The sequence below is a fragment of the Choristoneura fumiferana genome, chromosome 4 (assembly GCF_025370935.1).
Source record: "Choristoneura fumiferana chromosome 4, NRCan_CFum_1, whole genome shotgun sequence".
Taxonomy (NCBI): domain Eukaryota; kingdom Metazoa; phylum Arthropoda; class Insecta; order Lepidoptera; family Tortricidae; genus Choristoneura; species Choristoneura fumiferana.
In genome coordinates this window covers 17,498,947-17,516,465 of record NC_133475.1, presented here as the reverse complement: position 1 = coordinate 17,516,465, position 17,519 = coordinate 17,498,947, and the positions used below count along the sequence as shown (strand labels likewise).

General features: G+C 35.8%; 1 protein-coding gene across 4 annotated transcripts; it reads left to right on the top strand.

Annotated features, from left to right (window-relative positions):
- The first annotated feature begins 13,550 nt into the window (after positions 1–13,550).
- Positions 13,551–17,146, top strand: LOC141427573 (uncharacterized). 4 transcript variants are annotated; one of them, XR_012451333.1, is made up of 2 exons: positions 13,551–14,000; positions 16,091–17,146. XR_012451333.1 is itself a non-coding variant. In XM_074087150.1 (2 exons), the coding sequence occupies exons 1-2, from the start codon at positions 15,160–15,162 to the stop codon at positions 16,204–16,206; spliced, it is 600 nt and encodes a 199-aa protein (XP_073943251.1). In that variant the 5' UTR covers positions 15,052–15,159; the 3' UTR covers positions 16,207–17,132. The 4 variants fall into 4 exon arrangements, 1 of the variants encoding a protein (XP_073943251.1); XM_074087150.1 differs by lacking the exon at positions 13,551–14,000 and adding an exon at positions 15,052–15,643 and having other exon boundaries at positions 16,091–17,132; XR_012451332.1 differs by lacking the exon at positions 13,551–14,000 and adding an exon at positions 15,650–15,943.
- Positions 17,147–17,519: the final 373 nt, after the last annotated feature.

Genomic DNA, 17,519 nt, shown 5'->3' with positions numbered 1-17,519 from the left:
GCACTTGACTGTACACGCCCATCCTGAGTTTCACATACTCGTAGTTCAGATTGCCGTTCAGAATCCCGGAATTTTCAATTTAAGTCAGATTTAATGGCTAAAGCGAGCGAAACAATGGGCAAAGGCTATACAAGTACCGGCCATAAAGATTGCACAACGGTCTTTGGAAAGAGACTCGGCTAATTTCGGCTTCGTAGAGCGTTGTCACACACTACTTATTGTCAGTCGTTGTACAGGTGCAATAGAGTACGGAAGCATTCAGATGAAAATATACAATAAAGAGTTGTTGAAACCGCCCAAAACTTTAAATTGTGCAATGGCATCTTAGGGAAAAATCCCGGCCAAGAGCGTGTCGGATAAGCTCAAAATAGGGTTCCGTAGCCATTACGAAATAATTAAGTCATATTTTTCTATTTTATACGGAACCTTCCAAGTTTAGGTATATTTTCAAATCATCCTGAATTTTTTCAAATTTTTCCACCTACCGGTTTAGATTTTAGAGGGGGGGACGCTCGATTTTAATGAAAATTTGCACCTTAAAGTTGGATATTTCGCAAACAAATCACTGAATCAAAAAAATCGTCTTTGCAAACCCCTAATGATTTTAAAAGACCTATCCAACGACACCCCACACGATAGGGTCAGATGAGAAAAAAAAATCACCCCCACATTACGTCTATGGGAGGTACCCTAAAAAAAATTTTTTTTAAATTTTTAATTGTATTATTTTGTCGGCATAGTTTATTTATATATCCGTACAAAATTACAGCTTTCTAACATTGATACTCCCTGAGCAAAGCCGCGGACGGACAGACAGACAGACAGACATGGCGAAACTATAAGGGTTCCGTTTTTGCCATTTTGACTCCCGAACCCTAAAAAGAGAGAACTATCCTTTTTCTAGTAGTTGCATCAGCTCTCTATATATCCGAAGTTAACATGCCATTAATTTGACGTAAACAAATTAAGTCCATAAAGGTGCAGTATTTATTTGATATAAACGTCACTTAATAAATGACGGCCGTCAGTGTTCGGAAATCGTCGTCAACAGCCAATTGTCTTTTTCCGAAGACCGTTGTGCAATCTTTATCACCAGGTAGGTACTTAAGAGCTCATTTAAACGTTACCATACAACAACGGCTTCTTCAACTTTGAAATGAATGGTGTTCCACTTCTGCGTCACATCACCCTGGACAAGTAAAATAACGTTAAAACGGGGAAGGCCACGTTTGATTTATTTTACTTACATTCGGGGGCCTTAATTAAACACGGCCAATGACTTCGTCTCTTTTACGCATTAAAATAATGGTAGCTTTCTATCATTATTATATTGAGTTATTATAGTTAAGATCATTAATAAATAAAAAATCATGTTTTTAATAAAGTTTTAGTTGATTTTTAGGCTAAGATAGAAACAATGATTATAAGAATTTGCATTGACGGGCTTTATATTTGTGAATGAAATAACTAATCCCAAACTGATTTCTTCTTCATTGCTGAACTGTGAACCTCGAGTATAAAAATAAACTCTTAAAAATTCTCAATCAAGCCATAATTGACATAGGTAGTAGTTGAAAATACAAACTGAAATATAGATGCACAGAAAAAACAGAAAAATAAGACCATCACTGGGAATCGAACCCAGGTCCTCGGTAATCCGTACCGCGTGCTATACCGCTACACCACTGATGGTCAACGATACCGACACGAATTTCCCTATGCACCTCATATCTCAGCTTGTGTTTCTTACTTAGTCACTTAAGCAGCGACGCTAGCGACATCTATGCCGTAAGCCCTCAAACTTTTTTCGGCATTCCTTTGGAACTAACCGCTCACCCGGACAAGAGATATCGTTTCTAAGCAATCAAATTAAGATTGGTTTTTTGGAATCTTTTTGTATTTTTTATTTCAATTCCAAATTTTTACTTTTACGGTCATCCCGTGGTCTTATTTTTCTGTTTTTTCTGTGCATCTATATTTCAGTTTGTATTTTCAATTTCGGTTTTACGGGATGCGTAAAAGAAAAAATTTGGAAAATAAAAAATAAAAAAGTTAAACCAATCATTGATAAGTAGTTGAAAGTTTGCTTATAGATGACTAAGTAAGAAACACAAGCTGAGATATGAGGTGCATAGGGAAATTCGTGTCGGTATCGTTGACCATCAGTGGTGTAGCGGTATAGCACGCGGTACGGATTACCGAGGACCTGGGTTCGATTCCCAGTGATGGTCTTATTTTTCTGTTTTTTCTGTGCATCTATATTTCAGTTTGTATTTTCAATTTCGGTTTTACGGGATGACCGTAAAAGTAAAAATTTGGAATTGAAATAAAAAATACAAAAAGATTCCAAAAAAACAATCTTAATAGGTAGTAGTGTCCGTACAAAAATAAATTAGAACCTTTTGAAAACTGTTTCTGGTAATCCAACTATTTCCTATTTACTTGTGTCATTTTTATGTTGATTAGTATCTTCTAGAAGTAGAAGCCGTGGTTGCCTAGTGGTTTGACCTATCGCCTCTCAAGCAGAGGGTCGTGGGTTCGAACCCCGTCTCGCACATCTGAGTTTTTCGAAATTCATGTGCGGAATTACATTTGAAATTTACCACGAGCTTTGTGGTGAAGGAAAACATCGTGAGGAAACCTGCACAAACCTGCGAAGCAATTCAATGTTGCGTGCGAAGTTCCCAATCCGCACTGGGCCCGCGTGGGAACTATGGCCCAAGCCCTCTTGATCTGAGAGGAGGCCTGTTCCCAGCAGTGGGACGTTTACAGGCTGGGATGATGATGATGATGATGAGTATCTTCTAAAGAATATTCGAATGAAAATTGGTCTCAACATGAAAGCAAAAGAACCTAAATAACCAAATATGTTTACCATCTTTAATGAAAAATAAAAACAAAATTTAATTTTTATCAACTTCACTTTAATAGTCGCTTCTAAATTATCGCTCTCTACCATTACTGAACAAAATTATGAAAGCGAAGTATTTCTGCTTAAAAATAATTTGCTTCCATTTCCTTTTAAATTATTTCCTTTCCTTTATTGGGGTAAGTGGACATTTGAAACCCATTATAATTGACTTATATTGGACACTTAAGCCTTTTACCTAAACGGAAAGTCGGTAAAGGTTAGCATCATTATCATTATTAAAACGAAATGAATATTAATGAAGGCCTATTTGGTTTAGGAATGAGGGTTTTACTATCTTTAATTGGGATGTCTAAAAGTATCAGTATCTAATGTAAGTTTTTTATCGTAGCCATCACTTTAACGTATTTTCGTTTAAAGGGGAAAAAACATTACTTGACCTATTTCGGGTAGGTACAGTCAACGTCATAAATAAGTGATCATTTCTGTACCTTGTCGCTTTCAGTCTTTACACATTCGTATGGCTTTTCAAACATGACTTTAAAGTGACAAGGCACAAAAATGATCACTTATTTATGACGTTCACTGTACCTTTACCTATAAAATGTAACGTTACTGACTGAATGACTAAATACGCACAGCCTTAAACACTGAAGCTAAGAAACATGAAATTTGAGTAAGCATAAACTTTCCTCTAGTGCACTAGGAAATACATAAAAAAAGTTTTTTTAACAAAAATTCTTTAATACCAGCTTTTTCTGATTGTACTTTTTGTTGCCTTCATTTTGTCATCTATACCGAGTGTGGCCTGTAATATGAGCAAATAATTAAATCATAGATCATAATCCTCAAACTGAACAACATTAGTTCAGCGACTCTTAAAAATAATTAGTTTTTTAATTTTTATTACACTTAAGTTTATTCGAGGAAGCAATGTGAAGCAAAATTCTTGATGTTTGTAGCGTGACAGGCGACGTCAGTCGGGTTCTAGGATGGCGTACATTGATAGCAGTATTTAATTTGTATGAAAACAGGAAAATTCAGCCTCCATTATTTTTAAAACACGCTGAACTAATGTTGTTCAGTTTGACGAGGACGATCTCGATCTATATTTTAAATTTTTTCTCTTATTTACAGGCCACACCCGGTATACTACGACTACGTAGTTACGTGCATGTTTACCAATTATTTTAGATTTTACGAAATTCTCACGGAAACTAGCCTGTTTTGTCCTTGTTCGAGTGCAAAGCCGAGGAATTAAGCTAATTTTCCTGCATCAATCTAAACATTCGTGATTTTATTTTCTTATTCTTGGGACTCAGGGATGCATCTTTTTCTTTTGTTACATCTTGTATCTCCCATCCTTTAATTTACCTGTAACAGCCATTAGTTTTTCCTTAGTTTAAATATACTTGTGTAAGCTAACATTTACCTACTTAAAAACGACCTTTAACTTAAATTAAGATTTGATATTTTATTTTATCTTAAAACAAGCATTTAAAAATACTTACTTCTCTAATAATAAAAGTGAACAAAGCGTTGAAACGTTTTAACTTTAAAATTGTTTCGATTTGTTTCATAGAGAGGTCTTTTGAGAGGACTGCGCCTCAAGTATGAAGAGAAAGCGATGATATCAAATAAATTAATTTCACTTAATTTTGATACGAAATCTTCTTATTATTATTGTTATTACGTGACTTGTCATTTATTTTTCAAGTGATTTTCTGTTTTTATTCTTTATTATTCTTATTACTATTATTATTTCGAAGTTTTTCGTTTCACATTGGCATAGTTTTAAATGTAGAAAAAAAAATTAAAAGGCCTTGAGTACTTCACCTGTTATGTTTAATCCTTATTATATTAAATAAAGTACTTGGGCGACCGAGCTTTTCTCGTGCTAAAACTCGATAATAATCGTTTCCCCAGAGATAAGGACAAGCTAGATCGATTTGTCATCCCCGAAAACCCCAAATACCAAATTTCATCGAAATCGTTGGAGGATACAAGAATTGCTCGTTTAAAGGTATTAGATAAATAAATTAAAAAATATTTCATCATTGACACGATTTACTTTTAATCTTACTATAAAATTAAAATTAATATTCATAATGTAACATATTTGATTTGAATGGTTTCTTAGTTACAGTTGTTGATGACTTAGACTGTCATTCTAAATATATATTTATCCTAATAAGGAGATGTACATTTTATTAATTTAATTACTTAACAAATTGGCGACGATGTCGTTTGATTTGAAGAAAGGAAAACGTGCGCGTGCCACCCTACGCGGTGTATTTACTAAAACGAACAACGCATTTCAAGATGAACAAAACTTACATACTTACGAAGAACTAGTAACCCGACTTCTTACACTACAAAATACTTACGATGGCTTACAAAATATACAATGTCGAATAGAACAGGAGACGATCTACGAAACAAACAGCATGAATAAAACATGCAAAGGTCACATGTTAATAATAGCCAATTTAACAACTAAATAACGTTAGAAACAACATGAAATTATTTAAACGTTTGCAATCTGCGACTTTCGCGAATCACCGAACGATAGCGACTAGAAGCAATAAAAAACATAGGTACTTATTCCAGTTGACAGTAATAAGTAACCAACACTTACTATACTTACAGCTTTAATCAAACTCTTGATAATTTATACATTACACACTATATGAAGCCAGGGGTCGCTTGTAGATTGAAATTACTTCTATAAACAAAACATCCGTCCATGATCTGACTCCAGTTGATCCTATAACTTCACAAAGCGGTAGCTATAATCTTCAATATCCCCCGACTCCTAACTTAGCCCCTCAGTGCAGGCGTCGAAAAGCCTCCTGCATAATGCATTGTATGACTGCAACGACCTTTGAGCCGGGATTATACGGCAGGGCAGGGCTATTTCGACAATTTTCCGCCATCCGCAGATTTTCGCAGCCTTTTGCGATCTTTTGCCGAAATTGTTTACGGTAGTTGGTTTTGTTTTGATCAACAATTTTTACGTGCAAAGGGTCAGTATGGTGTTTCGTTCTATTTTTGTCATAAGTTTTTGCCTGGATTTAAGATTAAATTCAAAAAGTTTCTGTATAGTCGATGTAAATTTATAGATTCCTCAAATTAGACTTAAAATTATAGGTAAAAGTTGCTACTTATATAGGTTTAATTAGAAAAATAAATGAAAATTAAAAATAAAATACCTAATTAGTTAATTCAGGTTATAGGCTATGCGTGGGCCAAATTTTGTCCAAATTTATTGAAACATTTTTGTTAAGTGAGAAACATCCAAACTTTTGCAATGATCAAAATCCAGAATTACAAGAATGATCATTTCACCCTTGAGATCTTGCTAATTCCCTAATTCGCGCCGTGATTGTTCATCTCATAGCAGCCTTTTTAAAACCAACTAATTAATCTCAGTTTAATTTATTTTTCTTCAAATATATACATATTTACAACGAATATGTTTTTAAAAAGTTGTTAAGATAATGCCACTATAGCAGCAACAAGACTTCGAAGCGAAAAATGCAAAAGAATCTGCTTGACTGTTTGAAGAAACAAAGACTTGCATTTTATCGAGACAACTTGCAGCGGAACAAAGGAAATTGTTAAAGTTTAATTAATTTACTTTACTACCACAAACCGTTAACCGTTAACCGTTGGGGGAGAAAAGTCCTCGAGTGGCGACCACGAACCGGAAGACGAAGCGTTGGCAGGCCTCCCACCAGGTGGACTGCCGACATCGTGAGAGTGGCGGGAAACCGGTGGATGCAAGTGGCGAGTTGTCGTTTATTGTGGCGTTCTAAGGGGGAGGCCTTTGTCCAGCAGTGGACGTCTTCCGGCTGATGATGATGATGATGAAGACTACCACAAAAAAGTGATATTCTCAAAAATATGTTAATCCATCATAGTTAAGCTTACACCCAATGATCTGCAATAATAATGATAATAATATTTGTATTAATAATGCGAATGTTTGCTCTCGGGTCTCGGATGTTCAATATGACATGTATTTAAGTATGTATTTATTTATATAAGCATCCGTTGCCTAGTATCCATAGTAAAAGCTTTACTTAGTTTGGGACTAGGTCAATTGGTTTTTTTTTTTTCACCCAAGGAGTCCTTCACGATTTATACAAGTATTTTGGGATATGGCCTGAAGTGACTCATTTTTGAAAGAAAGCTTGTAGATTGCTGCTAAATTTGCATCATTGTTGATACAATGCTGAGGTACGGAACCACAGCGCTGATATACAGCTGCAGCCAACAGTTAAGTTTAGACTAGGTATGATACTTTACACGGTACACTCAATACTCGAAGTCGTAATGGACGTGACACACTTCGTGTACATATTAAGTGTAGCGTTAAAATGACGTAGTCTGTTTGAGCCTTAAGCTTTTGTAATTTTTTTGTTTACTGTATTTCCGATATTATCCAACCAACAATACAACACAATACAATGACCATTTACTGTACACGAGAAATAGTAAGCGACACAGAAAACACGTACACAAAAAGAAAACTACGAGGTAAACAATAGGCGGCCTAATTGCTTAAGAGCGATCTCTTCCAGGCAACCTTTTTTACAAACCTTTTTTTTACTTTACGGTGCCAAATTTAACTTAATTCGATTACTTTTACTGGGCGAAATTCGACGTGCAAAATTTGAGCTATTCATACATATAAACAAACATCGCATCTAAAATAAAAGCTTGTATGTAAATGTGAATATCAAATTTTGAATAAAACTTAATTTTATTAACTAAATAAGTAAGTAAACTCGTTCTCATTTCCTGCCATTATTACGTTGGCCGAACAATGATTACGTCGGCCGAATTTAATAACAATTTGATTGTGTTTTAATAAACCTGCTAATTGTAATTGATTCTGTTAGCAAATAATAATAATTGAAACTGGCATGATTGATCAATAAGTTGAAGTTAATTACAATCTTGCCAAAAACGTTTCATGTGAAATCGGCGGCCAAGACTCACAAGCTCACAATGCTTTTGATGTAAAAAAAGTTATCAAATTCCATGAAAAGCCGAGCCCCTAAGACCCACGAGTAAGTTTGCTAACCCTTTAATTTAATTTTGAAAGAAAGAAAGAAAGACAGAAATATTTAATTCGGACCTCGCACATTACATAAAAAGTTTAATTGAAATACATTAAAATTAAAAAGTAAAAAAAATATAAAAAAATAGTAAAATTTTCTGTTCATGGTATTATAAATCCTAATGTCTGTTATCTAATATCATCTTTCTAGGATATCGGGCAATACAGTAGAGGTTTTAATGAGTGAGTGTGGCCAAATCGTCGTATTTTAGTTGCCTATAAAATCTAAAGTGTAAAAGGTAGATAAATGAAACTTAGCGCATTTCATAAGTGCCTTAACTACACTTTATTCTAGAAATTTGGGCTTTCTGGAGCTGTCTGGGATGAAGCTATGAAGGTTTAGGTTCGAGAAAAGTTACAGCATAATTTCTTCGTCTTAGTTAGCGGATTCACTACCGTGCCCTCAGATTGACATCAAACCCTGTGCAGCTTTTCTCAGAAATTCAATGAATTCTATTCTACACGGAAGTTGGAAATTGACAACTTCCACAAAGGTTACATTGTAAAGCTTGTGTTACCTTTGGCTTCAAAATTTTGAACATCATTTAGTATCAAACGTTTTACCATAAAATAGTTCAAGATATTAGTCGCAATTTAATCAAAAATACGAACATTAGTAACATACCTACGAGTGTATGTATATAACGGGTGTGGCCTGTAATACGAGCAAAAAATTAAAACATAGATCGTCCTCGGCAATCTGAACAACATTAGTTCAGCGACTTTTAAAAGTAATGGAGTCTTTGATTTTTCCTTTTTTCATACAAATTAAATACTGCTATCAATGTACGCCATCCTGAACACAACTGACGTCGTCTGTCACGCTACAAATATCAAGCGTTTTGCTTTACAATTATATTGCTTCTTCGAATAAACTTAAAAGCGTAATAAAATTTAAAAAAAACTAATTATTTTTAAATGTCGCTGAAGGAACTAATGTTGTTCAGTAGCACGTAAATAGGTGTGTTTTGGATTAACACTTCAACTACTTTTTATTATGAACTATACAACAAGTTTCATAAAATTCATTTCCCTCCTAAAACGACTTAATCAAAAACTGGCACAGAGAATGGCATAAGTGATATGTAAATGCAGGGGGTTCTATTTTAAGTCAATTTGGCTAACATTACAAAAATAAGCCCACAAGCGGAATGACTCCTAATACAGTCCGAGGGGAGACAATACGGGTACTCTAACGAGAGATAACGGCTGACGTGCGGGCCGGTATTCTAAACACACGTGAAATTAAAAAAGTAAATCTGGTGTTTTGGTCAATCAGGAAATGATTGTATTTACTTTTTTTATCAATAAATTTTGCTGATCTGCAGTACCAAATAATAAGCTGTGAAAACCTTTATAAACAAAAGATGCGCAACTCTTCTCTTTTGTAAGCGACGGAATGCTACAAACGAATCAGAAGACGGGGCAAGAACATAATATGAAACGATATTTTGACAAGTCTATAAAAAAATGAATTTCTGATCTTAAAAATTCAACATGAGTTATAGCAGAATGATTGTAATATACCTCTGTGAACGTTTCGTTCTCTGCGTAAACGTTTTGTAAAATAAAATCAATTGTTGAGAAAGGTGGTATGGTAAAGTTTGCAACCAGGAATATCATAGAAAAATGTTTTCTTGTTTCATAGTCTACAGACTGCGAATTGTTCAATTGCCAGGTGTTAGCTTTTTAAAGTCGTTTTTTATACTAAAAAGTATGCATAATATTTAACATTTCGAACAAAATAATCGACAATTACTGAATTTCAAGTTTCTACAAACCAAAATTAAATACAGCAAATGTAGCAATATCGTAATAGCCCCCTGTTCTCCAAATTACTGTAACGACCGTTCGGAATCGCCCATAAATTACGTAAGAATTATACGGAGGCATTCCTGCGCCTTCTTTTGGGACCACGGGTGTCTGCAATGGTCTTTTTTTAAGGCTTTAGCATAAACAGATAGCGAATTGAATATAATATATTTACAGGTTTTTTTATTTACATTTTAGGTAAAAGAAGTTTTTAGTGAATTTGATGTCAAGTTTCTGTGTATCTAATGTCTGACTAAAAATTTCTTATCAAAATAGTTATTAATTAGTTAAGTTTCTAACTTTTGTGCAGAAAAAAATAAAAATATCATTTAATATTTTATAGTTTACTTTGAGTGGCTCTCAAACATTATTAATCTTTAGAGTTAAAAATAAAGAAACAAACGTTCGCAAAGATCTATGTCACTAAACTTGTGCATAGAGTGATATGTGTGAATTAGTGTTATGATGATTATTGCATACATTGGTTCCGTAAGACAATTTTTTTTTGTACACGTGACGTTCTCAATTTCTATTTTTAATTTCTTCAGTAAGTATTTAATTAAACTGACACATTAGTTACAGATTAACTAGCATTAACCTAAGTATATACAAAATAGCACCTTTAAATTTTTCCACGCAGTAGGTACATAAAAATATTGTTTTCCGACAAATTCTCACTATCTCTCTCTCTCTCTCTCTCTCTCTCGAAGGAACCTACGAGCCTAATTACAATAACAGTCCGAATAATAATGAAAACAACACGGTTACTGCCACGCTCTTTATTTCTAGTTCTTCATGCTAGCAAGTCTCTCTCTTGCAAAGTGTATTTGAAAGGGACATACTATACCAACGAATTCGTTTGTGGCAACTTGTAAATGGTACTCAAGTCTTGAAGAAGCCTAACACTGAGTTTGCGGAGTAAATACAAAGTTAATTAGTAGGTACTAATTTTCTTAATTATCCGCAAAGCGGTGTCTGAATTATATTTATTACGTTGTGTGGCTCTTGACTTTATTTTCGCAGAGTAAACCCTTCTTGTTGCTCAGCGTTGCCCGAGTTGCTCAGCGAGCTATGCAGCTTCGGGGTTTCTCCACGGGATCGAATCAGAAATGAGGAGATTCGTAGAAGAACGAGTATCACTGACAATAATTCTTTCTTCTTTAAAATTCTCTAATGGAAGCGTAGCGTAGGACGTTCACCAACGGTTTTTTCTGTTACGTGTTATAAGACTAGGGTAGAAAGAGATGGAGAATGCGGTCGAAAGCAACTAGAGCTCTATGGGGGAGGCATATGTCTGATAGTGGACGGCTTACGGCTAACCATGATGAATATATTTAAAGTAATCCAACTGATAGATGCATTTTTTCTATCATTAAAACTCCAGGTAGATACAAGATCCAAACAAATCGTGTACCAAAATGGCAGGACAATCCTTTTTAGGGTTCCGTAGCCAAAATGGCTTAAACGGAACCCTTATAGTTTCGCCATGTCTGTCTGTCTGTCCGTCCGCAGCTTTGCTCAGGGACTGTCAATGCTAGAAAGCTGTAATTTTGCACGAATATATATGTAAACTATGCTGACAAAATGGTACAATAAAAAAAAGTGGGGGTGATTTTTTTTTTCACATCCAACCTTATAGTGTGGGGTATCGTTGGATAGGTATTTTAAAACCATTAAGGGGTTGCCAGAACGATTTTTTGATTCAGGGATTCGTTTGCAAAATATTCAACTTTAAAGCGCAAATTTTCATTAAAATCGAGCGTCCCATCCCCTCTTAAATCTAAACCGATGGGTGGAAAAATTTGAAAAAAAAACAGGACGGTAGTAAATATATCAAAATTACAAGGAAAACTATAACGGTTAAGTTTTCTTGAGAATTATTAGTAGATTTAAGAGAAAATTTCAGCAAGGTATAAAATATACCTAAACTTGGAATATTCCATACAAAATACGAAATCCTTAGAAACATATTACTTAATTTTTTTGTAATGGCTACGGATCCCTCTTTTGGGCGTGTCCAATACGCTCTTGGCCGGTTTTTCTTGTGATGACAAATAGCATGGGCTTATAAGCGGGCAAAGAGAAAGTAATAGAAGCTTCCACTTACATCCATTACGTCCCCAAACCTTTGTACGACATGTTAATAAAGTTAACACGAACTTGCCTTGCGTCATGGTTTTCCTTGAACTCATGACATAACTGTGTCATGGCGTTCTTAATGGGGTGACTCGGCGATTCTACCTGAGCATATTGTAATTAACTTTAGTGTATTTGACGTTATAACAAGAAACGTCGAGGATGCAAAATTTGACGCAAGTCGGGTATAATAATTTTCATGTTGCTTCCATGAATAGGATACTAACTACGGATATACTTATCGAAGATAAATGGCGTAAAAATTAAAAAAATAAGTAAAAAAAAACCGGCGAAGTGCGAGACACTCGCGCACGAAGGGTTCCGTATCATTATCTATACAACTTTAGACATTAGCAAAAAAACGGCAATAAAATCAAGTTTGTTGTATAGGAGCCCCCCTTAAATATTTATTTATTTTAATTAAATTATTTATTTCTAAGTTGATTATACAACTAAAGATTCTGTGAACTTTTCATGCGTCTACCTGTTGCCGTTATTAATATAAAGGAAAAAACGGCAAAACAATCATGTTTGTTGTATGGGAGCCTCTTAAATTATTATTGATTTTATTGGTTTTAGTATTTGCTAATATAGCGGCCACAGTAATACATAATCTGTGAAAATTTCAAGTGTCTACGACTCAAGAGATAGAGCCCTGTGACAGACGGATGGTCAGACAGACAGTGAAGTCAGTAATAGGGTTCAGATGGCACCCTTTTGGTACGGAACTCTAAAAAGTAGCATCGGACGGGATTTGGAGTCGTATCTTTTGGCCGTACGCATCTCTTCTTCGCATCTCTTGCATACCTCGATAGTGGTATTTTGTTATAAAAAAATAACAACCCCGATTAAAACATTGAAAAAATCCGAATTAAAATTAGCAATTTTGAACGTGAGAAAATTGCTATTAACAATACACGTTATCATAGACTTACACTCTTTTTTTCTGGAGCTTTCTGAAACTATAAACTATTCCGAAGAAACCTAACCTATACTCGTAGGGTTGTACAGGATGTCATATTTCGAGATTATAACGTTGAACCCTAAAAGCTGGGTTAGTTTTATCAACAATCCTAAAGCAGTACTTACTTTAAAGAAAATCGTTCGTCCTTAGTATCACCTGGGAAATGAAAAATTTGGGAAAAATATTGCGTCGCATTTCAAATGATACACGTAATTTTCACAAGTTTAATTTTAGTAGAATTCTCTTTGAAACTGTAGACTATGCCCTCATGTAAACCAGCTCTAATTTCTCTGGCCCGCAGGTATGCGACGCTTCGATCTATTGACACGAATTCTTTCCCATTTCCTTTGTTTTGCTGACCGATCGGTTCAAGAACATCGTCGACGTACACTGATTGTAGACAGACATAAGGTATATTTGTTCAAAAGTAGTATGTGATAACTGGTTTTTGCATGAGGTGTCGACCATGCTATTGCATGCTATATAAAAGTTGCATACTATCTATATGCTATGTTATCTCCAAAAATATTGCGCATAAATTCTATCCTTTATTTCACACAATTAGGAGCCGATTTAAAAAACCCAACGGGATGAGGATCTTTCTATAAAACATTACAGTCTTTATTACTTGTCTACATCACGGAGGCTACTGTAGGAACTAGGCTGTATACCGCTGGCAGGTGGTAAAACTGACCACTTGGCAGGTTAGATTGACAGCGGGTATTACATGCCGGAGCGCAGATTGCTCCCGATAGCCTAAGCGGCTGGTGCTATGCTATGTAAATGTATTTTTAAGCTCTGAAATAAATCCAAATGATTGAAGAAGTTGTTTATTTTGAACTAAGTTTAAAGTCACGCGCGTTGATCCCCAGTACCTAAGCTCTTACCTAGTTACAGTCCCCACAAGTGGTGGAGTTAGGCGCGGTCGGTGTACTTTTTATGTTTTAGCTATCGCTTCAGAGGACGACGGAGTACCGCAGCGATTCCAGCGGTCTATGGACAATTGTTAAGAAAAGACGAGCTTTGATGACAAAAAAGCGCATGAAAAGTGAAGCAATTTGGTAAATGTATCGATTTTTGAGGAAGCAACTGTGAGTTATTTTATTTTTTCCTCTATCCCAGTGTTTAATAGAATTTGCGGGCAGATAATTTTATTACGGAGAAGAAAGAAGATGGCGGAAAAATTCGCAGGATATTCGGATGTGGACGATTTTATCCACCATTTGAAACTATTGCGATCATAAAGAATTGGTCCGCAGATCAGAAGCGAGTAGCGATCGCACTCTACTTAGAAGGGCCTGCGTTGTCCTGGTACAAGGCCAATTTCACGACGTTGGAGTCGTATGATTTAATAAAGAAGGGATTAGTAGAACAATTCCCGTCGCAAGAAGACTATGCACAGTCTTTTTATTATAGAAAGCAGGAGCCGAAAGAACCGCTACTATCATTTTATTATGAGCTAGAAAGGTTAGCTTTAAAAGCAGGAATCACTGAAGACGGCAGATTTATCAAGCATTTTATTAAGTCTATTAATTCGCAATGGCAATTACATTTAGCGTCTAGATTGTTCGCGTCAAAGGAGGAGCTAAGAAAAACGATTCTTCAATTGTGTGATGTATTTAATACAGAATTACACATGAAAACACATAAAGTAGAACTGCCGATTAATATTACAAAAGATTATCAACACTCGTGGGAGCAAGGAGATGCTCCACCTCTTCGATTCACGCCGCGTTCGGAGTATGACACGTCCCAAACGCCGCCAACAATGGTATTTCCGCAAGAAATACACCAGGGAACATCACGTATGCCATATGGAAGGTATAATTTGAGGCCGCGGCAGCTACAGCCGGTGCCGCAGCAGCATCAGGGGATCAAGGCAATAATGATGGTTTCCAAATTAATACGATTTTTTCTAGTGAATTTCCCGATGTTTGTACTGTTGAGAAAAATAGTCTGAACACGTTTGTGCCCGTAGAGCTCAATGGCAGGATTTGCAAGGCCCTCGTAGATAGTGGTGCCAATGTGTCACTGATATCTGTTTCCCTTGCAGAGGAAATTAATTTAAAATATGAGCACAAGCTCAGTGATCCTTTGCGCGTAGCAGGAGGCTCCATGATTCAGCCTATAGGAATTGTAAATACATATATTTTGATAGATAATTATTATTGTAGAATTAGACTGTTAGTAATTAATGATGGCACAAATTTTTGCATTCTAGGGCAAGATTTTTTGACTGCAAATAATGCAATGATTGATTTTAGTAGTCATACTTTGACTCTGAATAAAAAATTCCGTGTCAATTTTATTCGAAAATTGAGTGACACGAACGACTTTTCATTATTGACTGAAAAGGTTTGTGCAAATCAAGTTGCCATGAAAGAGGTTGAGTGCGAGCAAATTAACTCCTTGACCGTGGAAAGTAAAGCGCGATCAGTAAAAAAATTGTTAGGGTTCCGTGCTTTAAATTCTTTTGCTTCAGGTTCGAGTGAAGGAAAGTTGGAGAAGTCGAAGTCGATTGGGAAAGTATCGAGGATCGATAGAAAGATGGAGCAAAAGGATGGCGAAAAAGGCGAGTTGAGCTCGAAGCCTGAAAGGGTACGAAAGTCGGAAAATTTGCAGATGGGTTCGGCAGGTCTGATGAAGGAGCGAGAGGAACCTTCTGGTTGTTATGTAAGAGTGGCAATGCAACGACGTGAGAACGGAAACGAACCTGATAGATTCCATAGAAAAGGTAATAAAAAGTCACGTCATTGTCTAAGTTATGTTAATAAAAGGTTTTTCTCGCAGCAAGGATCGCTAAATGAACGAAACATAAAATTTAAAAACGTTCATTTAGGAGTGAAAGGGACGGAAAGTGATGGCTGTCTCAAGCCGAATGAACTTTGTGGTTTGACTGAAAACTTTTTAAAAGTTCACCCGAGAAGTTCTGTGTCGACGGTTAGAAAAAAATTGACACGACCAATGATTGACAATGTCATTCAAATGTAAACATTGTAAATTTATTTTTTGCGATTGAATTTTATAATTATAGGTAATTGAATTAAAAGTTTTTTGAGTAGGTAGGAAATTAATGATATAATGAATTTATATGACTAATGCGTGTTGTAATATTACTATGTGACTAATATATGTTTTTTTCGTGTGTTTTCATATTGGGAGATCAATTAATTAAATGCAGAAATGAGATGGCAATCTGCAGCAGCCATGCAGTGGCTGATGAAAACTGATGGCAGCTCCCAGCTGCTCTTGTCAAAACTGATGTCTGACGACATCGCTGGAAAACCAAACAGATAACTTTTATTTACATAGTGAACTTAATATAATTGTTTACATATTCAACTTCACGAATATGAGATTGCCTGTTCATACATCTCCCAATGTGAACTGTAATCATATATGATGTGAATTTCTATATATAAAGAATGAGTAGTTTTAGTTTATCTCAGCATGTGGGAGTACTTCATACCTTCATGTGTTCAATATGCCCAGAAATATGTGGTGTTAATTGATGGTGTATTTAATGATTGATTTTCTGTGCCTTTCAATAGTTTTCAAGCAACAGAAGTTCACACAGCCAACTGGGATCGCCGATGAAGCTTGCCCAGGGGTCCACACTTGGATCCATGGCTGTGAAATAATAAAAAGATGGAAACCCAGCGGCTATTGCTGTCGTTGTGGAACGGCAACTCCGCTAGGGGGTGCTGAGGAACCTTCATCACCTGATGAAGGATGATGGGCATGAAGCAAGAATGACGTGCCGGGTTGCACAGGCAATGTCACGCGTCTTTAGTAGCTAGGCTTTTTACTGAAAAGGCGCCGTACCTTTTTTGTTTCGGGGTTTTTGGGCGGCGAAGTCCCATCCTTGATTTGAAAATTTTGAAATATATAAACCTATTTATGATTGTAGTAACATAGACTAGAGTTTCATGAAAAGGATGTGACTAGTCTTTAGCAAAGACCCTTTTCTGTCTGTAATGTCCCCGTTAGGTAGGGCCGTAGATTAGGTCCCCACCTCTGTGAGGAAGGAGGGATATGTAGGAACTAGGCTGTATACCGCTGGCAGGTGGTAAAACTGACCACTTGGCAGGTTAGATTGACAGCGGGTATTACATGCCGGAGCGCAGATTGCTCCCGATAGCCTAAGCGGCTGGTGCTATGCTATGTAAATGTATTTTTAAGCTCTGAAATAAATCCAAATGATTGAAGAAGTTGTTTATTTTGAACTAAGTTTAAAGTCACGCGCGTTGATCCCAGTACTTAAGCTCTTACCTAGTTACAGTCCCACAGTACCCTCTTAGAATAGAATATAGGATCACATCGTTGTCCATCTGTAAAGACCCGTCAGTGTTTTACTTGCATTTCATTTAATTTAATTACATGTAAAATTTGTTATATTTTCTCTGTTATAAAAGTTAATTAATTTTAAAATATAATCGCTTTAGAAGTCTAATGGGGTTGAAAACAAACATTCACTCTCATTTACGTGTGGTTGAATATCAAAGTTTTCGAAACTGATTAATCTTTTCAATGGCCGGGAATGAAGGGGCACGTGCGTAGAATATCTCTGAATCAAATTAAAGTTTTGTTTGTGGAAAGTAGGTAATCAG

Bases quoted from the DNA above. Each gene is read 5' to 3' on its own strand.
- LOC141427573 (XM_074087150.1), top strand. From the start codon at position 15,160: ATGATTGATTTTAGTAGTCATACTTTGACTCTGAATAAAAAATTCCGT. The intron at 15,644-16,090 runs GTAATAAAAAGT...AATTAAATGCAG, and splicing joins TGATAGATTCCATAGAAAAG to AAATGAGATGGCAATCTGCA.